Consider the following 24,780-nt stretch of genomic DNA (forward strand, 5'->3'; position numbering starts at 1 on the left):
CACCAGATGCTCCTTGCAAACCCTATACAGAGTTGCCATGATTGGAATTAACATGACAATTAACAACAACATATTGGTTCTCACTGGTCTTTGTTTTTTTATTCATTCCTTTCCCTCGCTTTTCTTTTACTTTCTTCTATTTTTATTTTTTTCAGTTGAATATCTAGTTCATTTATTTTCAAGTTTACAATATAATATATGTATATGCTGTTATTAAGTACCACAGATAGGTTCTGACCCATAGCAATCCTGCCTAGGGTTTCTAAGGAGCAGCTGGTGAGCTTGAACTACCAACTTTGTGGTTCAAACTAAAGTTTACAGTCCAGTGTATTAACCCACAGTGCCACACCAGGATGAAACTATAAATGTATCCCTAAGTACCAATTTTGTAACATAACTCAAGAATTAATACAATGCTTATAATGACATGATGCAGATCTAATTATTTTATAATTTCTTATTCTTATAATTCTTGAAAATTCTTAAGTCACCTTTTCTTCAATACTGCTTCTCCATACACTCTATACAGGCTGTCTTCTCGAAATCATATTAGATATAAGATGTAGTTGTTGTTGTTAAGTGCTGTTGAGTAGATTCCGACCCATAGCGACCCTGTAACAGGGTTTCCAAGGCTGTAAATCTTTACGGGAGCAGACCGCCTCATCTTTCTCCCGCGGAACTGCTGGTAGTTTCGAACTGCCAACCTTGAGGTTTGCAGCCCGATTTGTAATCACTACGCTACTAGAGCTCCTTTTAGATATATGATAGAACTTCTGAATTTAGAGATATTAGCTTTCCTTTCATATTTTTCATCTCCATATTTCTCTGTTCTATGTTCTGGAAGAATTCTTACTTTTATCTTCAAATAAACAACTTATCTTTGGTGCTGCCTCTAATCTCTTTTGTCCATTCATTTATTTAGTTCTTTTATAATTAGTGGAAGTAGATATATTTTAAGGAGCTCTGACAGCGTAGTGGTTACAAGTCAGACTGCTAACTTCAAGGTCAGCAGTTTGAAACTACGAGACATTCCGCAGGTGAAAGACAAGGCTTTCTGCTCCCATAAAGACTTACAGCCTCAGAAACCCTAGAAAGTGACACTATGAGCCAGAAGTGATTCCATGGCAAATAACCAACCAATCTACCAGATATACTTTAAGCAAAATGTTCTCTGAAAAAGTTTATTATGAGCTCTACTTTAATGTTTATTTGAAAGAAGAAAAAAAACACACAACACTTCCTGAAAATCTTCTTGACTGCTATTCTGCCAAATGTCACGCTTAACAGTTTCTATATGCATCAAGGCAGGAAAAGAGCAAGTTCAACTGTACCCAGTTAAGAATCAGAGAAACTGAAACACAATAAAATTTGTTTTTTATATATACCTTCTCTAAACGTCTTTAAAAATTTTCAATTCAACAGTGTAACATTCAACATATAGATCCTAAGAATGAGGCTATTCTCCATATAACCACAATGTCATTATCATACCAAAGAAACTATGAGACTCAACAGTCTGTGTTGTAGATAGATTGGTTATGTGCTGTTGAGTCGGTTACATCTCATAGATACCCTGTTTAGGGTTTCCGAAGAGCGACTGGTGAATTTAAACAACCAACCTTATGGTTCAAACCAACCCTGCAGTCCAGTGTCTATCCCCTACAGCGCCATACTCAAATCATCTGATATCTTGCCTTAAACAAATATTGAAACTGAATTGGTTCTATGGTGATTATTAGAAATGATAATTTGTTAAAAGACATTTTCTTCCTTCAATGACCTTGAAATTAGGTTTCTGAAAATCAAGCAATAATCTAAGCTATTCAAACCTCAAATAAACTTGAATTTCCAGCTTATTTCCTGACATTTTACAGCAGTTTTAAAGTGAAGCCATCCTAATTAACTCTCTGAAAATCAAAATTGAAAAAAACAAAACACAGAAGTTTGTATTATACTTAAAATTATAATTTCATTATACCTAGAAGTCCTGGTGTGGCGCTGTGGGTTAATGCGCCAGACTACAAAGTCATTTGAACTGCATGGTCGGCAGTTCAAGTTCACCAGCTGCTATACAAGGTCGCTATGGGTTGGAATTGACTTGACAGCACTTAACAACAACAACTAGTAGTAAGGGAATAAAATGGTTAAGAAGAAAATACAAAACAAACAAGACCAATGAAGCAAATGGACCTCTTTTATAAATGGAAAAACTAATGGTAAGCCTATTTATGACTCTATGTGAAAAGTGAATTTTGTTACTAGATACAATTTAATAGTGATTACGAATCGGTCTGCTAACCTCAGGGTCAGCAATTCAAAACTACCAGCTGTTCTGTGGGAGAAGGATGAGGCTTTTGGCTTCCGTAAAGATTTACAGCCTTGGAAACCCTGTACAGGGTCGCTATGAGTCAGAAGCAACTCTACGGCACATAACAACACCACCAACAACAACAATTTAATCTCAATTACTTATGTTAGGAACTGAGTAAGATAGATAGATAGATAGATAGATAGATAGATAGATAGATAGATAGATAGATAGATAGATAGATAGATAGATAAAATCCTATCCCTGCTCTCAAAGAACGTACAACCTAGATTAAGAAACGGTAGTACAACTTGAAGCTAGTATCCGAAGACTAATCATTTCAATTTTTCTACTAAGAAAACTGAGGTAACAAAGATATTAACACAAAAGGACTTATGGGAATGGTAAGACTTTACCACAGCCTTAAAGTATAGGAAAGTATAACGTAAAGGTCATTTCAAAATAAACTACCTAGAGGTAAATTCAAATTGAAGAAATTAGAGTTTAAAAAGTAGGATGGGATTAGATTAAGAGAGGCCTTAACTGAGAAACAAATGCATTAGAAGTTTTTAAATAGCTATACCAGGGTACCATACTTGGCTCTCTCTGTGTTGAAAGTACCCTTTTAGAAATAGTAACCTATAACAATACAGAATAAGTGAGAGGGAAACTAGAAGCAAGTAACTCTAACTGCAATATATGCCCATTCAATAATCAGGTACATGTGGAACCAAAGAATTCACACTGAACCAATTCTGCTACCCTTCACATCAACTCTGCACAATGAAGTGGTAATATACCTTATATTATTTTCCAAATTTACTGTCAATGAAGTTAAAAGGTACACTGAAAACTATGTCATTAATAAATACTAGTCATTTAACATAGAACTATTCTTGATGTTCACTCTAGCATGCCTAAAGAATGACTAAATTTGGCACATGCATAAATTTTACAATACAAATGGTTATTAACAGAACATCTTAATAACACAATTTATAAGATTCCAAGATACAACTTCCCTATATTGCTTTAGAACCATTATATTATTTACCAAAAGTCAATGAACATTTAACTTTTTTAGAAATAGCTATTATATAACTATGGAGTCCTGGTGTGGTATTGTGGGTTAATGTGCTGGACTACAAAGTTGATTTGAACTGTAAGGTCAGCGGTTCAAGCTCACCAGCTGCTCTTTGGAAACCATACACAGGGTTGCTATGGGTTGGAGCCAACTGAACAGCACTTTAACAACCAATTATATAATTATAGGACCAGCACAAGACTGCTAACCGCAAGGCTGAACAGTTCTTACCCAGGAGCTCTGGGAAACCCCATACAGGGTCAATATGAGTTGGAACCAACTCAATGGTACACATCAACAATTATATAAAATAATAACTAACTATAACCACAAATTAATTCATATAATCATTAGCAATGTGGGTATTTATCATCCATACAATAAATTCTATAATCTACATGAAATTTATAAGTTATCCTAAACAACTTCCTTCCTTTGTAATTAAACTCCTTCTAAAAAAAGAAGCAGTTAAAGGAAAAAAAAATCTCAAGTTTGTGAAAAGTGGATTACTTACCAGTAACTTGAGTTATCCTATTGGGTCTTTTCCCTCACAGATCCACCTCTCTTGCCCTTCCATCCAGCATCAGAATCTTCCTGATGGGCATCCACTGGAACTGAGGGGGCATGCAGTACAGACGTATATGTAAGAAAGTTGGGGGAGGGGATTTGGGAGATGCTACAGACATGCTTCGTTGCACTTGCTTACCTTCCTGAAATTGGAAATTTCAACGGTTCCTTGGTCCTCGAGGCATTCACAATAACTTCAAAGAATGTGGATCTGTGGAGATTACCCAATAGGAGAACTCCAGTTACTGGTAAGTGATCCAGCCTTTTCTTCTCTATCAGAATAAGAAGATTATTTAATTTTATTTGAGATTATTATTATATGTAGAACTACAAGGGAAAGAGTTGTAAATTCAACAGGTAACTATAAATACATACAAAAATACAAAGTATACAAAACAATTTGCCAAGTACAATGTCAACAGCAACTTCTAGCATTATCAGGAACCCAGGGAAAGAAAATAATGTGAATGCCTTCATTTAAAAATTCCTATTGTAATGGTAGCTATATTTTAAGAAGGAAAAATATTCTTTCATTTCATTGAAACGACGCTACCATTTTTAATTAGTACAAGATAGTTAGCTGATTAAAATCTGACATTTCTTAACTAGTCATTGTTATTAACATTCTCCAAATTTTGGCAAAAATGCACCATCTAACAATCTGTAAGACTTCTGAGGAAAAAAGCATCAATACAATTCCCAGTAATTCTGTAAAATACCATTTTATCAGCTACAAGAAACCAATCAGTACATACATAAAAATATCAGGTTATTGATAAATAATAATGTAGACTTTAAATGAAGTATATAAACAAAGGAAAACCAATAATTTTGATAATGTGTTACACTTGTAAAATAATCATCTACAAATAGACATGTTATTTAAAAAAAAAAAAGCAAAAAGCTAGCTATAACCAAAAGGAGAAAAAAAGCTCATCACCAAGTTCACATTTAGATATTCTGTTATCTTTAACTCAATACATATTTATCAGGTTCATGTTCATATTAATGTATTACAAAAATGAAGACTTCAAACACTAGTTGCAGTTGAAGGCAGGTATTTTAATAGTACCTCTCCCTTTACCAATATGCTGCTCAACAATCATCCTCTACCTTCAAGAAACTATAGTTTCATGGCTCTTCATTCTATGGAAACAAAGTAAAGTAAGTATGTAGACTACTTGTTTGAAGAGAAATAGGACTGAAAGGATTATAAAATCATTGTTTAGCAATAATAAATGGAAAATGTAGTTCAGTGAAAATCTTATATTTATTAACCTATGATAGCACACATGTGCTAGATTTGTATTTAATTTTCATATACAAATTGCCTTGGGTAATAAATTTTATTTGTTTTTCTATAATCTGAGTTTTAAAAGTATATTAGCTATAACCCATTCATTTAAACAGGGACACTCCCGAGATCTCCATTTCTAACTGTAATCAATAAATACCAAAAAAGGGATTTCTACAAAGATTCCTAATAAATTTGTGTGAACATTAACAAGGTTATACATTATAAAGGTTATACATGCTTATATTGATAAACTATATACAACAATGATGCAAATATTTTACCAAAATGCTAAAGCTAGAATAAAGCATCACTAATGCACTAAATAATACTCTTCAATTTTTATTTACAGCAAATGCACTGTCCATTTATAGTTATCTAAGGTCTTTTATGAATTTACAATAGAATTAAATGGGGAACAGGAGGAAGACATGGAATATGTGGCTAATTGTCTCCGTGAACAACTCTTTCCTTTGCCCTGAAACCAAAAGAGCTAGATGGTGGTTGGCTACCATTTCTAAATGTTTTGATCAAAGATACTATAGAAGAATGCTAATCAAAGGCAGGAAAATGTAGAATGGAATTCTAATTCTCATAGAATGCAGACTTTCTGGAGTTATAAAGGCTGGATAATCCCAAAAACTATTATCATGAGATAATCTTTTAGCCTTAAAACAAAAATATTCCCTGGTCTTTTTTAAACCAAACAATAATTTAACTAGAAAAGAATGTTTGTCTTGAGTATTGAGCTCTTATAAGAACTATGTATAGTGAAATCAGGCGGTACTGTGGGATAAAGCACTGGACTACCAGGTCAGTTTGAATCACAAAATCAGCATTTCAAACTCACCCATTGCTCCTTGGAAAACCTATACAGGGTCGCTATGAGTCAGAACTGAATCAACGGCACTTAATAATAACAACGTAGTGAATCAAGTACTTACCAACAACAACATACTTATGGTACCAAGTTAATATACAAAACTAGCAGTTAGCAGTACTCTCAAACCCAACAAGGAGTACTGGTGTAGTGCTGCAGTTAATGAGCTAGACAGTAAGGTTGGAATGAACTGCAAGGTTGGTGACTCAAGCTCACCAGATGTTCCTCAGAAACCCTATTCAGGGTCATTGAGTCGGAACTGACTTGATGACACTTTAACAACAATCTTAATCCTGCAATTTATGTTCTTTTTCTCATCTTTTATGATTATAATACTAAAACTAAACTGGTGGGTTGGAAATGTAAAGGTAGAAGTTTTGTAGCAAAGAAGGGCATGATTGACTTTGCAGTTAAAGAAAGGAGGTCCCTGGGACCATCAAGGGAGAAAGTAGAGAGTGGATAGCGGGACCCTACCCAGAGAAGCAGTGATGCCAGAGATGGAGACGATGACGTGGAGAGATGGAGCAGCTGGGGACTTTAGACCCAGAGAGGGAGAGGGGCTGTGTGCTGACGACTGAGGGGCAGGCTTGCTGGGTATATACCCTTTGGTTGGTTGATGATGCATGGAGGGGACTGTAACCATGGCAATGAAATGATACAGGATAGGATGAATGTAAAGCTAATGTTCTCCCATGTAAACGATCACATAATTCACAATAAAACATTAAAAAAAGAAAACCTAAACTGACCAGATTCTGAAGTTTTGAACTTTTTTTTAACACTTTATTGTAATTTGAGTAAAAGAGAGCAAACTGACTTTACATTCAACAATTCACACACATTTTGAATTGTGAAATTACAATCTCCATAACACAACAGCACTTTTCCCACTTCTTCCCTATGTTTACTGCTCCCCTTTGTCCTTCTTTCCTATCTTTTCCTGCCTTCCAAGCTTTATCCCTAGGAAAACGCCACCCTTTTGATCTCATTTGGTTTGCTGTTCTAGAGTATATACCTCCCTGGTATTGCTGTTCACCTAAAAAGTCTATAACTGGGCTAAAAGTTGAGCTATGGAGGTGAGTGCAGTCCAAGATCTGAAAGGTATACAAGAGCCACAGTCTGGGGATTTCTACCAGTCTCTTTATCAGATCAGTTGTTGTTGTTGTTAAGTGCCATCAAGTCGATTCCGACCCATAGAGACCCTGTATAGGGTATCCAAGGAGCGACTAGTGAGCTTGAACCAATGACCTTGTGATTCAAACGACTTTGTAGTCTGGCACACTAACCCACTGCGCCACACCAGGACTCCACCAGTAAGCCTGTTCTTTTTAATCGTTTTTAAGTTTTGTTCCACACTTTTCTTCCATTCTACCCAGAACCTCCTATTGTAATACTTTTCAGAGTGGTAAACACTAGTAGCCAGGCACCATTTAGTTTTTCTGGTCTTGGGGTCATGGAGATTGAGGTTTTCACACTGTCTATTAGTCCTGTGAAGTCCTGGTGTGGTGCTGTGGGATAAAGCACTGGACTGCAAGGTTGGTTTGAACCATAAGGGCAGCAGTTCAAACTCACTAGTTGTTCCTTGGAATCTCTTACAGGGTTGCTATAAGTGAGAACTGACTCAATAGCACTAAACTATAACAACTTTAGTCCTTTGGACCAATTGTCTCCTTATGTTTTTGATTTTTCTGCACTCTTCTTTGTTCCAGAAGTGTGGGAGAGACCAGTAGTTACAACTTAAAGAGTCTGAAGTCTTGAATTAGTTTTCAAATCAATGCTGAATAACCATCTCTAAAATGTAAGTGCACATTTTGGGTGCAAAACTGATTTTAAAAACAATGAAAATTTTCTAGCATAATAAATTTAATATAGTATCCAATGAAAAGTATGACTCCTTTCTTTGAAAGAAAATATTACTTAATTTCCACTTAATAAATCACTTTTAAATAGCAATGCCTCTAATTATATTTCACAATACTCAATATTAATCATCCATTTAAAAATAATTTCAAAATCACCTTAAAAGTTAATTAAAAGCTTTTAAATAGTGAAATACCATATACTTTAAAGTCTTCACTGCATACACATGAGTGAGTTTTTCATGGAAACATACATGAAGGTATTGATAACAGGATGGTACAAACTCTCTTTGAATCAATCTAAAAATATTAATGCCCTGATTATTTTTTCACCTAGCTAAAGAAATAGCCTCCCTATCAGTCTCTCTATTTCTACTCTGTTGTTGTTGCTATTCTATTCTTAGTAGGCACATATCACTCCCATACTTAAACCTATTAAACAGTTTCACTTTGCACGTAGAATAAAACCTAAATGCTTCATCATTTATAACTAAATGGTTAAGATGGCATCGGGTATCTACCTGCTTCTCCAACCTCATGTAATACCACTCACCACCTACCTCACATCACAATAGTCTTTACTCAATGTAAAACTAACTCGTTCCTTCTGGAAAAAAAAAACTCAGAACTTGATGTTAACTGCAACTCTTTCATGAACACCTCTTCTCATCCTTTAGCTTTAAACGCCACTCTCTCAAATAAGTATTCCCAGACTATATACCTGAAGTAACTCTCCTTGTTATTCTTTAATACAATCTGTTTACTGTTTTATTATTTCATACTCATCAAACCTCAATCTTTAATCATCATAAACCACATCAAACCTCATATATTCCCTAGGTAACTGTCACTTTATGGAACAAACAGTTTTATATTAAGTGCTGTGATTTGATTGGTTACCAGATCAGGAGAGTGCTAATCATTCCTTCTAAAAACAGAAGATAGGAACTTCTTCAAACCATACATTTAAATACAGTTAATTTTAGGTTCATAGAGACTCCATGTGATGGAGTAGAACTACCCCATAGGATTTTGTAGACTATAATCTTTATGGGATTAGATTGACAAGTCGTTTTCTTGTAGAGCGATTGGGTAGGTTTGAACTGCCATCCTTTTGGTAACGGCTGAGTGCTTAATCTTTGACATCAGGTCAACTTGAGTTGTTTTAAGTGCTCAATTTTCTAAGAGTCGTCAAATTTACTGTACATTTACATACCCCTTTAAAAACTTCCTGGTTACAAGATGTACCCAATGCTTTTGTTTTATTAATTCTGTCAAATTCTGTAGCTACAATTAACTTTAAAAGTACAAGTTTAATGATAGATATTACTCGATATAATTAATTGTGGTTTTCTTCGGTAAACAAAGCTAACATAATTGTACTCATCTTTCTATCTACCTACCAATATTAAGCTCTTTTATTTAACCTGTAGACATAGAAATATTGCAACTATTATAAAAAGCTCCATACAAGCACAGTTTGAAGCTATCTAGATTTGGAGATCATTCCTGGTGTGATGCTACAAGGTAAATATTGGACTGCTAACTGCAAAGTTAAAGGTTCAAACCCACCAGCCTCTCCTCGGAAACCCTATACAGGGTTGCTATGAAGCAAAATTGACTTGATAGCACTTAACAACAACTCAAGTTAAGTTGACCTGATGTCAAAGATTAAGCACTCAGCCGTTACCAAAAGGATGGCAGTTCAAACCTACCCAATCGCTCTACAAGAAAACGACTTGTCAATCTAATCCCATAAAGATTATAGTCTACAAAATCCTATGGGGTAGTTCTACTCCATCACATGGAGTCTCTATGAACCTAAAATTAACTGTATAGAAGCTAATAAAAACAACTCAACTTCTCATTTCCCACAACCATATCCAACCAATTACCAATTGTTTCCTAAACATATCCATAATCCAGTCAACTCTCCCTCAATACTAGTATTACACTTGTTCAGCCATTATTAATACTGTATCTTGCTTAGACTACTACAGTGGTCTCCACTCCGTGGTCTGTCTCTAGCTAAAGCTCATTCAATAAATAATTAAGCATGGCATAAAACAGAATAAAACGCTATCAAAGGGAGTTTCAAATGTGCATCATATTGAGGGAAGAGCAAAACAATTCAAACACTGCTGAAAAAAATCCAGCACACAGGTATTTTGCTGTTGTTAGATGCTGTCAAGTTTGTTCTGGTTCATAGCAGAATTGTCTTATGGCAGCCTCACAATTGTTTTATTTGAGCCCATTACTACAGCTAGTATGTCAATCCATCTCATTGAGGGTCTTCCTCTTCTTCACTAACTCTCTACTTTTACCAAGCATGATGTCTTTTTCCAGGTACTGGTTCCTCTTAATAGCATGACCAAAGTACCAGAGACAAAATCTCACCCTCTAAGGAGCATTCTGGCTGTACTTCTGCCAAACAGATTAATTTGTTCTTCTGGCAGTCCACTGTCATGGATTGAATTGTGTTCCCCCCAAATATGTGTCAGCTTGGCAGGGACATGATTCTCAGTGGTTTATGATATGCCATTAAGAGGATTAAGGGTGGAGTCTGGGCACGGCACTGTAAAATAAGCGCTGGACTCTAACTGCAAAGTTGGTAGTTCAAACCCACCAGCTGCTCCTTGGAAACCCTAGTCAGGGTCATTATGAGTTGGAAGGGACTACAACTTAACAACACACCATCCTTAATCCCCTAGTGACCCTCCTCTGATGTAAGACAGATTCCCAGGGGTGTGGCATGTAATACCCGTTACCTTATAAGAGACAGGAGAGAGAAGTGAACAGAGAAAAGAGAGTCTTCGTGTGGCACTGTGGGTTAATGTGCTAGACTGCAAAGTCATTTGAACTACAAGGTCAGTGATTCAAGCTCACCAGTCACTCCTTGGACACCCTATACAGGGTCGCTATGGGTTGGAACTGACTCGATGGCACTTAACAACAACTACCAACACCAAGAAAGAGTCAGGAGTGGAGTGTGTCCTTTGAACCTGGGGTTCCTACAGTGTGAAGCTCCTAGATCCAGGGAAAGAATGATGTCAAGATACATGGAGATCTCCAAGGAATGCTCAGCCTACAGATACTAAAATGAGACAAGGATCTTTTCCATATTCAGTGTTCTAGATTTGAACTTCTGACTTTCCAAACTGTGAGAGTATAGATTCGTTTGTTAAAGCCATCCACTATTTGTGGTATTTCTATTAGAGCAGAAATAGACAAGACATGGAGTCCTGGTTTGGCATGTCACTTTGAATAGCAAGGTTGGAAGTTCAAGCTCACCAGCCACTCCTGGGAAACCCTATACAGGGTTGTTATGAGTTGGTACCAACTCGACGACATTTAACAACAACAACAACAGGTAAGACATTAGCCAATACCATAATTCAAAGGCGTCAGTTCTTCCTCATTCTTTTTTGTTGTGGTTGTCTAGCATTCACTTGGAGTAAAAAGTGGCATGAACCATGCCTCTCACAGAACTCTATTCAGCTGGGTTTGATAATTCACTGCAATGGCATACATTACTCAGTCGCAGTTATGGGGTTTATTAGGGAAGTTAACAGGCTACATTCAGGATTAGAAATGCTCAGGACAGCCTCTTCCCAGTCATGCCCACAGATCGGTCTCTCTTGGGTCCTTGGCCTCTACCCTGCTCCAACAATACACAAAGCTGTGTTAGCACAGCAGGTCAATGCTCAAAGTGCATTCCACTCTGCTATTAGTCTTCTCTAGCTCCACAATGAAGGAGCCCTGGTGGCAAAATGAGTTTACACGTTAGGCTGCTAACCACAAGGTCAGCAGTTTGAATCCACAGGCCCCCCTGCAGGTGAATGACGAGCATTTCTGCTTCTTTAAAGATTTACAGTCTTGGAAATGCCATGCAGGGATGCTATGAGTCAGAATCAGCCTGATGGCACACAACAACAACAACAGTTCCCCAATTAAGTGCCTGGAGGCAGCCCACCTCTACAAGTGAGCCTCCTGCCTAAAGGTACTCAGCTTTACTTTTCAGTGAGCTAAGAAGCCCACCACTCTGCCAGGTGCTCTGACTCTTGGTTCTATTGCTATTGCTCCTCTTCCACTCTTCTGGTGTCACAGCTTTCTGTGCCTGGGTCAAGGAGGCTCACTGTGCAGGGATCTTGGGGTACAAAGGGTGTGTTCTACTCCTAGCTCTTCTTCTTTGATGGCTGTGAGATGGCTCATTTATAACCATGTTAGAGGTCCAAGTTTTTACAATTACAATTAGCCTGGTTAATAATCATTCACAACTGAATCATATCACCCTATCAACATCTTCTCCCATCACCTCTTACCAGGCCCATTAGGGGGGAAAAAAAAAGTTGTTTGATAAGAGTTACAAGAGCCTATGGTAGCAGAGCCATAATGAAGTCATTCACTGCACTGTACAAGCAGGTGAGATAACTGAAAACATTCTCATATCGCAAAAAGTGGGAATCATTAAACATACCTCATCTAATCCATATGATCATGAAATCATGTGACATTTCTTTAAAGCATAAGAAGTAGAAAACTGATTAAAGCAGAAGTAGAATCAGATAAATGATAAAGGGTCTTTGTGGTTCAGTTAAATATTATCAGTATCTATACTAATAATATTTATCAGTATAGTGTAGTGGTTACGAATCGGGCTGCGAAACTTAAGGTCAGTGGTTCGAAACTACCAGCCACTCCGCGGGAGAAAGATGAGGCTTTCTACTCCCGTAAAGATTTACACCCTCGGAAACCCTGTACAGGGTCGCTATGGGTCGGAACCGACTCGACAGCACTTAACAACAACAACAACAAAATACAAGACACAGTGACAGGCATTGAGAATTTTTATTACAATGATCATTATTATTCACTAACAATTATTGTACTCTGATTAGGTTCAATGTACTATACTAAATTTTCTATATCATTTATCACATTTAATACCCTATAGTCATTAACAACAACAAATGATCATACAGCCACACGTAGCAAGGTACAGATTTAAAATAAAATGTGTTTCAAAATCAATGGTTCTGCCCTCAGGAAGATTACAGTTCAGCAAAGGAGAAACAACAATAACAAATATTTTCAATATACTGTAAAATCATATTCTGCATACAACATTTTAGGAGCATTTGAAGTGGTACATTTATTCTGGACTAGGGATAAGGGAATGCTTCTTGAAAGGGATGGTCCTTAAGCAATCATAACTAACAAAAATGAAACTGTGGTGTGAAGACAAACAAGGGGAGACAGAGCACAGGGCAGAAAAACTCGTATAAAGGCAAGAGGGGATAATGGCCTCAAACAGACTGTATTCATACTCTCTGACAATTCTAACCTTGGAAACAGATTTACTCTTTCCCTATGGCAAATACAAAATTCTGTTTTTAACTCTTAGATTCGTAAGTCTATATACACTGCTTACAAGGAATCCGGGTAGTGTAATAGGTTGTGAGTTGGGCTGCTAATTGCAAGGTCAGCAGTTCAAATTTACCAACAGCTCCATGGAAGACAGATGAGGCTTTCCACTCCTGTAGAATTTACAGTTTCGGAAACCCTATACAGGGTTGCTGTGAGACAGAACTGACTCGATGGCACACCACCACCACTGTTATTACCAGAGAACTTTCCCATATGTTAAAACTTTTACTGCTAAGGCACAGATGCTTATATGATAGTCCACATCAGACTGTGTGTGTGGTGGGGTTGAGGGGTTGTTGTTGTTGTTGTTAAGTGCTATCGAGTCGATTCTGATCCACAGTGACCCTGTATAGGGTTTTCCAAGGAGCAGCTTAGTGAGCCTGAACCATCAAACTTGCAGTTCAAATGACTGTGCAGTCTGATGCATTAACCCACAGCACCACACCAAGATAGAAAAGCTATATATACAAAAGAGAAAGGAAAAAAAAAAAAAAGAGGTGGCAGATAGAATTAAAGTATTTCAGAAGCACTTCATAGAAAATGTTATTTTTCAGCTAAAAAGCCAGTTATTCTTAATGTTGTGGTTTTGTCAGTTACCTGACTAGAATCCATACACGTAATAATAAGTGCTCGTAGTGGTTACGAATCGGGCTGTGAACCGCTAGGTCAGCAGTTCAAAACTACCAGCTGCTCCGCAGGAGAAAGATGAGGCTTTCTGCTCCCGTGAAGATTTACAGCCTCAGAAACCCTGTTCAGGGTCGCTATGGGTCGGAATCAACTCGACAGCACTTAACAACAATGACATTATACCACTATGGAAATCTATTATTAAATCACCATTAGTGTACTTGATAAGGGTCCCTGGTGGCTCAATGGTTAAGTACATGGCTGTTAATAAAAGGTCAGTGGTGCAAATCTTTTCAGAGACTCCATGGAAGAAAAGACCTAGCAATCTGCTCCTATAAGATTACCGCCAAGGAAACCCAATTGGATATTGGACAGTCTACTCCATCACATGGTATTAGTTGGAACTGACTCAACGGTATACAACAACAGTGTATTTGATTATTTTAGCTAACACATTTTAAGGACTTACTATAAGCAGACACTGTGCCAAATATTTTAAACAGATTATCTCATTTAACCTTCATAAAACCCTATGAAGTGGGCATTATCATCTCCATTTTACAAATGGAAAAACTCACAGAATACACAAACAGTAAGTGACAACCAATATTAAAACCCAGTTATGCTCCAGAGTCCAAGCTTTTAACTACTATACTACTTAATTGTAGGGAACTCTTAAAAATTGAAGTTGTTTGTATCTTTGCTTCCTATAATCATACTTATGTACCTAATAATGAAAAATAGGCAGCTATAAAAATACAACTAGTAAAACTAGATGTATTTTCCTGCACTAAAACTACAAATATCTGAATGAGTTATATACAAGTAGATTGTAATAAAATTGTAAATCACCAAGAAATATTATAGAAAAATGCCACGTAATCAGGGACATTAAGTTTATGGAAAATTGGTAGCAAAGGAACACTGACCAAATGTGATAAAACACATTTCATACAGACAGTGAAATTACCATATTAAAATTTATCAAAAAATACATTTTGGTGACATTTAGATTCAACATCTTTCATCTGTAAATTGCACTGCACATTATTCATCTAATCAATGATTATCTAGCTGTACAACTTACAAGACACAGGCTTAAAAATGGCACAACTGCATAAAATTGTCTACAACTGTAACATATTAAAAAAAAAAAAAAAAAAAACTGTTGCAAGTTTTTAAAGAGAAGATGGAGGTATGGGTGTGAAAGGAAAAAGGATCCAGGGAAGGATAAATGAAAACTTTATTCAAGAAAAAAAGCTCTCCCTATACAGATATCATTCTTAACTCTTCCCTTAGAAATAAATGTGAGGCTAGGAAGTCTATACACATGAACCAGGGCAATGATATTCAAAGAAAAATACCTGGTAACAGAATATCTTTATGAAGTAAAAATTAAGAGATCCCAATAGGTAAAATGACTTAGAACAAAGGTAATTTGGTTGGAATGAGGGAAAAACATTCGGCTCCTATTAGAAACCACTGAGACAGTGCCATGAAACTTTTCAGTGGAGCAATCACCACAATTAAATATTTATGGACCCATATGAGGGGGAAGGCCAGATCCCTACAAACTTGTTACCTGATTCTAACTGGAAAACAATCTCACTGTAACTGTCTTGTTTCTTGCTCCATCAAAGCTTCTCAAAGACAGTCTTAGATGAGCTGCATGGTTGAAGGAACATGCAAGGGTATCAGAGAGTAGGTGAGGAGGAGATGTAGTAATAGAGAAGGCATTTTTGGACCTGATAGTCCATTAAGTTCATTTATAAAAGTGTTTGTTAAACAAAAGGGCACCATGAATAGAGAGAGGTAGAGGTATAGTCATACACCTATATACCCTTACATGAGCCCCAGAACATAACCTCTATCTGCATACACACATGCAGCTCACGTGGAGCCCTGCCTACTCATTCTCTTATCCTGAAAGAGCTACACCAGATCTTCTCAAACTTTAATGAGCAGTTCAGGAAGTAGGGAAAAGGCTGATTCTGTGATTCTAACAAGCCTCTACATGATGACAATGTCACTGGTCTGTGAACCTACTTTGGATAACAAGGACCTACGGAACAATTATTTCCCAAAGTGATCTACAGTATAATAGCAGGAAAAAGTTTCCCTAAATAAAGTTGAGTGTTGTTGTTAAGTGCCGTCGAGTCAACTCTGACCCATATTGACCCTGTATAGGGTTTCCGAGGAGCACCTGATGAGCTTGAACTGCAAACTTTGCAGTTCAAACGGTTTTGCAGTCTGGCACATTAACTCACAGCGACACGCCAGGACTCCAAAGTTGAATGCTGCTGATTAAATAAAGCTAGGCAAATTGTTTTAATGGAGGTGTCTTAAGAGCCTTCATTGAATTCTAAGAGAATAATGCAATATACTCTAAGGTGGGGTTTCAAATAAGTTCGTGGAAAAACTCCATTATCTTTCAATTCCATTTTTCTACGAACTTCATGAGAACCCCCCTCATATTTTCCAAACTCTCTCATCTAGTTAAAAAAAAAATTTTTTTTTTTTTGCTGTTTGAGAAACATTTTTCAAGCAAGATGATCAAAGCAATATTCAAGTGATTGGATGTAAATCTGATGATTTGCTTGTAAAACTTCACTCATTCACAATAAAGCAATAAAAAGTATACAAGAAGTGAAGTCAAAGGAGAACTTTTTCAACTAACATCTCCTCTTTTCTCCCACTGTTCCACTTTTAAATGTAAATAATCACACATAAAAGACTGAAAAGAAACATGCTGTACTGGAGGTACTCACTCACCTATGTCCAGAAATCTGGAATACCTGGCCAACTGACTGAAAGAGATCCATATTTGTGTCTATTCCAAAGACAGGTGACCCAATGGAATATGGAAATCATTGGACAATATCATTAATATCACATGCAAGTAAAATTTTTCTTAAATAGAAAATGGCTAAAAAGTTCCCATCCACAGGGAACTGCCAGATGTTCAAGTCGGATTAAAAGACGAGGATGTGGAACAAGGGACATCATTGCTGATGTCCGATGGATTTTACCTGAAAGCAGAAAGATGTTTACCTGTGCTTTACTGACTATGCAAAGGCTTTCACAACTACATGGATCCTGAAAAGCTATGGAAAACATTGCAGAAAATGGGTGTTGTGGAACACTTAATTGTGCTCATGAGGAAACTGTACATAAACCAAGAGGCAGTCGTTTCAACAAAACAAGGGATACTGAATGGTTTAAAATCAGGAAACGTATGCACCAAGATTGTATTCCTTCAATATATTTATTCTGTATGTTGAGCTGGGTTATATGAAGAAAAACGAAGCATCAGGACTAGAGGAAGGGCCATTAACTTGTGATATGCAGATGATACAACCTTGCTTGCCGAGAGAGTCCCTAAAACACTTACTGATGAATATCAAAGACCACAGTCTTCGTGTATGGGTTGTACACCTCAATGCAAGGAAAACAAAAATCCTCACCACGGGACCAATAAACAACATCATGATAAATGGAGACTAGACTGAAGTTTACATTTTGTAAACTCAAAAAAAAAAAAAAATCAAAGATTACATTTTGCTCAGATCCACCATCAGCACTCAAGGAAGCAAAAGTCAAGAAATCAAACAATGTTATTATTGCATTAGGAAAATCTGTTGCACAAGACCTCGTTAAAAGTGTTCAAGAGCAAAAATGTCATGTGGACTAGAGTGCACCTGACCCCAAGCCATGGTATTTAAGAAAGCAAAAAGTCATCAAGAAGACAAGAAAGAAGGAAAAGGTCAAAATGGATGTCAGAAGAGACAAATACTTGCTCTCCAGTGTAGAAATGCTAAAGCAAATGGAAGAAATGAGGAGGTACAAGAGCTGAACAGAAAGTTTCAAAGATCAGCTCGAGAAGATAAAGCCAAATATTACAACAAAATGTTCAGTCAGAAAACAAAAAAGGAAGAACATGCTCAGCATTTCTCAAGATGGGGAACTGAAGAAAAAAATCCAAGCCTCGACTTTTGTTAACTGAAGAATTCTTTGGGAAAATTATTGAATGATGCAGAAAGCATCAAAAGAAGATGGAATAAATACAGAGTCACTGTACCAAAAGGAAATGGCTGATGTTCAACCGTTTCAAGAGACAGCTTATGATCAAGAGCCAGTGATTCTGAAGGAGAAAGTCCAAAGTGCATTGAAGGAACTGGCAAAAAACAAGGCACCAGAAATGATGAAATAAAAACTGAAATCTTTCAAGAAAGTGAGGTGGTCACTCATCTATGCCAAGAACTTTAGAAGACAACTATCTGGCCAACTGATTGGAAGAGATCCATATCTGTACCCATTCCAAAGAGAGGTGACCCAATGGAATGTGGTAATCATTGGACAGTATCTTTGATATCCCAAGCGAGTAAAGTTTCCCTAAAGGTAATACAAAAACAGCTGCAAGCATACACTGACAGAGAACTTCCAGAGGTTCAAGCTGGATTCAGAAGAGGCCATGGAATGAGGGATATCATTGCTGATATCTGATGGATCTTGGTTGAAAGCAGAAATACCGGAAAGATATTTACCTGTGCTTTATTTACTACACAAAGGCTTTCGATTGTGTGGATCATGACAAGCTATAGACAACATTGTGAAGTATGAGTATTCCAGTACACTTAATTGTGCTCATGAGGAATCTATATCTGGACCAAGAGGCAGTTGTTCAAACAGAACATGGGAACACTGAATGGTTTAAAATTAAGAAAGGTATGAGACAGGCTTGTATTCTTTCACCATACTTGTTCAACCTGTATGCTGAGCAAATAATCTGTGAAGCTAGGTTATATGAAGAAAAATGTGTCATCAGGATTGGAGGAAGACTCATTAACAACCTGCAATATGCAGATGATACAATCTTGCTTGCTGAAAGTGAAGAGGACTTAAAATATTTACTGATGAAGATCAAAGAGTACAGCCTTCGATATGGATTGCATCTCAATGTAAAGAAAACAAAAATCCTCACCAGTGGACCAATAAACAACATTCTTATCAACGGAGAAAAAACTGAAGTTGTCAAGGACTTTACTCTTCTTGAATCAACCATCAACACACATGAAAGCAGCAATCAAGAAATCAAACAACATATTGCAACAGGCAAATCTGCTGTACAGACCTTTTCAAAGTGTTAAAGAGCAAAGATGTCAGCTTGAAGACTAAGGTGTGCCTGACCCAAGCCATGGTATTTTCAATAACCTTATATGCATGAATAGGTAGACCATAGAAGAATTGATGCTTTTGAGTTATGGTGTTGGAGGGGAATATTGAAAGTGCCATGGGCTGCCAAAAGAACAAACAGATCTGTATTAGAAGAAGTGCAGCCAGAGTGCTCCTTGGAAGCCAGGATGGCCAAACTTCATATCTCATACTTCAGACATATTGTGAGGAGGGACCAGTGTCTGGTGAAGGATACCATGTTTGGTAAGGTGAAGGGTCAGAGAAAAAGAGGAAGACCCCCAGCGAGATGGATTGGCAAAGTGGCAGCATCGATGGACTCAAGCGTGGCAACAAATAGTGAGGTTGGTGCAGGATCAGGCAGTGTTTCATTCTGCTGTGCATAAGGTCGCTATGAGTCGGTACCGACTCGATGGCACCTAACAACAACAACATGTGCATGTGAAAGTTGGACAATAAGTAAGGAAGACCACAGAATAATTCATGCATGTGAGTTATAGTGTTAGAGAAGAGTAATAAAATACCATGGACAAAATTAAAATACCATACTAGAATAAACAAATCGGTGTTGGAAAACGTACAACTAGAATGCTTCCTGTTATCCAAGATGGCCAGACTTTGTCTCCCATACTTTGGACACATTATCAGGAAAGACCAGACCCTGAGAAGGGTATCATGGTTGGGAAAGTGGAGGGTCAGCAAAAAACGAGATCTCAAATGAAATGGATTGGCACAGAGACAGCAGCAATAGGGTCAAGCATAACAACTGAGAGGTTGGCACAGGACTGGGCAGTGTTTCATCTGTTGTGCGTAATGTCACTATGAGTTAGAGCCAGCTCAATGGCACCTAACAACAACATCTCTTACTGGAAAGATGTTGTGATGGTGATCAATCCTATTTTCTTTTTTATATTTATGTAGTATTTTCAACAAGCATGTATGTCTATCATCAGAAAAATTTATCTTAAGGAATAAAATAAAACTCTACCCCTATTATCCAGGTTATTTACATTCACACTTAAAATAACTTAAAATATTGAGATTTATGTGAAACAAAGGTTTTCTAGTAAAGAAATAACTGTTGGTGGAATAAATAAAATGAAGAAATTTAGAAGGTAGGCTAGGTCTGAATATTAATGAGGAGACTTTGTGGTTAGAGAGACAAAAGAAAAATAGCCAAAAGGGATCAAAAAAGATGAAAGAAGGCCAAAGCACTTGACCTTCTAATTCCAAACACACCTAAAGCTCTATTAGCAGCAGCTGCTGCTGTGTGCCATCAAGTCAGTTTCATGGTGGTGGTGATATGCTGTGAAGTTGGTTCCGACTCAAAGCGACCATGTATAGGGTTTGTGATGCTGTAAACCTTTATGGAAGCAGAAAGCCTCATTATTCTCCTGTGGAACAGCTGGCAGTTTCAAACTATTGACCTTTAGGTTAGCAGCCCAACTCCTAACCACTAGGATACCAGAGTATATAGGTATGTAAATCTTTATAAGAGAAGAAAGCCTCACCTTTCTCTAGCAGAGCAGCTGGTGGATTCAAACCACTGATCTTCTGTCTAGCAGCCAAATGTGTAACCCACTATGCATCCTTATTAAGCAGCTTCCACTTTGCAATCAAATGCCATCTGTTTGTTGCTAGTGTAGTCTGATAGTTCCTCACATATTCTATAAAACTAAAGCATGATGTAGTGACAAAAGAACTCTGATTAGACTATGAAGATCTTCTGAAGAACAGCTCATCCTTCTATCTTGTCTTTGGAAATGACTAAACACTAGAAGCTCGTGAAAGGCTCCTTCTGACTGGGAAACTTAAAACTACAAGGAACCTTTCAAGATTTTGTTACTTGAAATCTTTGTGATCAGAGGATGAGACATTCTTCAGAGACAAGATCTTGCTGAGACTGGGGTGGAGACATTGGTATTAAATTTTTTGAAATGGGCTGAGACCATTACTGTTTGCAAACTTGTTTGAATTTTCAGCTAAGTTTGGAGGAATGTCATTGTGTTAATGTCTTAAAAGAAATGCTAGGTACAAATTATTGAGAGGTTGGCACAGGGCTGGGCAGGGTCACCCATGCTGGGCAAGTTCCAGCAGAGCTTTCAGGCTCAGACAGTGTAGGAAGAAGGAGTTGGTAGTCTACTTCTGAAAATACTGACCAGTGAAAATCTTATGAATATCAATGGAACACGGTTACAGTCCAAGAAAATAAACCTCTGCCTTCAGGAGAACAGACCTTAACAACAAGGATGGAGTGAAGATTTGAGGACATTCATTTGCAGATGTAGTAGGAATCAAAGTGAAAGGAAAAAGAGCTGTAATCAGAATGTGTAAAAGTATGAATCTAAAAAAAACTGGGAAGTTGTCAAAATGAAATGGAACATATAGAGATCAATATCTTAGGCATTAGTGAACTGAAAGAGATTATTATAGGCCATTTTAATTTAATAATCACATGGTCTACCATGCCATGCTTTCACATACTTATTCAACCTGTATGCTGAGCAAATTATCTGAGAAGCTAGGTTATATTAAGGAAAACATGGCATCAGGATTGGAGAAAGACTCATTAACAACCTGCAATACGCAGATGATACAACCTTGCTTGCTGAAAGTGAAGAGGACTTAAAATACTTACTGATGTAGATCAAAGACCATAGCCTTTGGTATGGATTGCATCTCAATGTAAAGAAAACAAAAATCCTCATCACTAGACCAATCAGCAACATTCTTATCAATGGAGAAAAGATTGAAGTTGTCAAAGACTTCATTTTTCTTGGATCAACTATTAACACTCATGGTAGCAGCAGCCAAGAAATCAAATGACGTTATTGCATTAGGCAAATCTGCTGTACAAGACCTTTTTAAAGTGTGGAAGAGCAAAGATGTCAGCTTGAGAACCAAGGTATGCCTGACCCAAGCCATGGTATTTTCAATAACCTCATATACATGCAAAATTTGGACAGTGAATAAGGAAGATCATACAAGAATTAACGCATTTGTGTTATGGTACTGGCTAAGAATATTGACTATAACCATGGATTGCCAGAACAATGAATAAATCAGTCTTGAAAGCTGTACAGCAAGAATGCTCCTTAAAAGTGAGAACAGTGAGACTTCATCTCTTATTTTGGTAATGTTCTCAGGGGAGACCAATCCCTGGAGAAGGACATCATGCTTGGTAAAGTAGAGAGTCAGCAGAAAAAAGAGGAAGACCCTCAACACTGAGTACAGCAACTGTAACAATAGGTTTAAATGTAACAACTGTGAGAATGGTGCAGGACCAAGCAGTGTTTCATTCCATTGTACATTGAGTTGTTGTAAGTCAAACCCAATTAGATGGAACTTAACATTTTTTTTATAAAAGCATTGTATTCCCAAAAAAGATGGTTTCTCAGATGATTTAAATACTAAAAACACATAATTGAATAATCCATACAATCTTATGGAAGTTTTTCATAAGCAAGTAATCACCTTAATCTTCTGAAATCTTACTTCAATTATATAACCTTAGAGTTTTACTAGAAATAGATAAGATAGAGACACACACAAACATATATACATATAAACAAAGAGAGAAGAAAGAGAAGGCTATACCTAGCAATGGAGTTGCAGCTGTTCCATCATTCATAAACAGAAATTGATAAATCTAGTTAGAAATTGGTTGTGGTGCTAACGCTAATACACTGTACCAAAGATGCCTTACTAATAATGGTCAAAACAATAACTGATTTTGCACTTAATCTGAGCAGAAGAGTTCTCCAAATCCCCAAGACAATGTTAGAAAATTCATTTTAAATTTCTGTTTACTGATTTGAAAATATTATCTATTTTCTGTACAATTCAAACTCTTACAGGGCTAAAATTAGGTCTTACCAACAATTCTGTAGTCATCATTATTCCTTATATGGCACATGTTCAACAGATATGATAATTCCCACAAGTATACAGAAGGGTTCGTTCCAAAATAATGACTTATACAGTCTGAATCAAAACACATTTCTCAAGAGTTTACTTTTTCTTAAATCCAATAACTTGCTCTTTGTAATACTTAGATTCTTCCTTCAAAAACCCAAATACCAAATCTATTACCATCATACAAATTCTGACTAGTTGTTGCTAAGTACTGTGGAGTCGGTTCCAACTCATAGTGACCTTGCACAGGGTTTCCAAGGCTGTAAATCTTTACGGGAGCAGAAAGCCTCATCTTTCTCCCACAGAACGGCTGTAGTTTCAAACTGCCAACCTTGAGGTTAGCAGCCCAATTCATAACCACTACATTACCAGAGCTCCTTAAATTCAGACTCATAGCAAGCCCTAAAGGACAGCAGAATTGTCTCACAGGGTTTCCAAGTTTGTAATCTTTATGGAAGCAAACTGCTACATCTTTCTTCCATGGAGCAGCTGGTAAGTTCAAACTACCAATTTTTAATGATAAACAGCCCAACATTTAATCACTGAGTTCCTATTTCTCTTTCAACAAACCTTTTTGAACATTTGTTATTTACTAAACTTTGCAAAGCTCCAGTGAAATAAAGAAAAACTTGCATTCCTCTTAAGAAATTCATAGGAGAAATAGATACATAATTGTTAAATGAAATAAAGTATCCTAAATACAGTAACAAAGGTAAGCGTCACATAGGGACTTTGAGGAATTATTCCAATTCTGAAACAAGAACACAGCTACTCTTATAATTAACCAAAGAGCCATCCTCCCCACTTGTTTAATTGATCATTTAAGAGAGACGGTTAGCTTCATAGTAAAGACACATATGAATCCTTAGTAAATGAGGAAATACTAAAACTCGTTAGATCTCAAATTCAGATATAAGCACAAAAGATATACAAAGAATGGCAAGTTTGGAATGGATCCTGGACACTGTCACAGGGAATAGATACATGAGTTGGATCTTTAAGAATTAGCAGGAATTCAATAGCAGGTAAAACGGCAAATGACTTCCAGAAAGATGCAACTAATCCTGTTAGCCTGACACCGGGCTATTAGAGTACTAAGGAAGCACAAAACAAGAGAAATTTCTATTATTTTCTTAATGTATGCCTAAATTTCTATAGCCACAGAGACATCATGGGGAGCAACGTGGCTCTGTGGGATAATTACTGGACTGCGATTATCTCAGTCTGTCCTGCTTTCTGCTCCCGCAAAGATTTTCGGTCTCAGAAACCGACTCAATGGCACTAACAACAAGAGGCATCATAATACACATAAATGATTTGTCTTTAAAAGCAACAAATTCATAAGATAAAAACTAGTTTCATTTTAATTAATAAAAGAAAGAGTAGTTAATCTTTCATTCCAGGAATAGAAGACCCTAGGACCACCAAGGGAGAAGACCATGAGCAGAATGTGGGATCCTATTCAGAGAAGCAAGGAGCTCTGGTAGCGTAGTGGTTACGAATCGGGCTGCTAATCTCAGGGTAAGCAGTTCGAGACTACCAGCTGTTCCGTGGGAGAAAGATGAGGCTTTCTGCTCCCATAAAGATTTACAGCCTCAGAAACCCTGTGCAGGGTCACTATGAGTCGGA

At 37.0% G+C, this 24,780-nt stretch overlaps 1 protein-coding gene across 3 annotated transcripts in view; it reads right to left on the reverse strand.

Moving 5' to 3' along the window:
• Positions 1 to 24,780, reverse strand: part of YAF2 (YY1 associated factor 2) — a 132,487-nt gene that overhangs the window by 95,653 nt on the left and 12,054 nt on the right. Inside the window, exon 3 of one of the 3 annotated variants that reach the window (XM_006865306.1) lies at positions 4,099 to 4,170. The exons of the other annotated variants lie outside the window; for them this stretch is intronic. Coding sequence (XP_006865368.1) covers positions 4,099 to 4,170 — 72 coding nt within the window. The remainder of the gene's footprint in view (positions 1 to 4,098; positions 4,171 to 24,780) is intronic. 3 annotated transcript variants of the gene reach the window in all.

This window comes from Chrysochloris asiatica, unplaced genomic scaffold (genome assembly GCF_000296735.1).
Source record: "Chrysochloris asiatica unplaced genomic scaffold, ChrAsi1.0 scaffold00077, whole genome shotgun sequence".
Classification (NCBI taxonomy): domain Eukaryota; kingdom Metazoa; phylum Chordata; class Mammalia; order Afrosoricida; family Chrysochloridae; genus Chrysochloris; species Chrysochloris asiatica.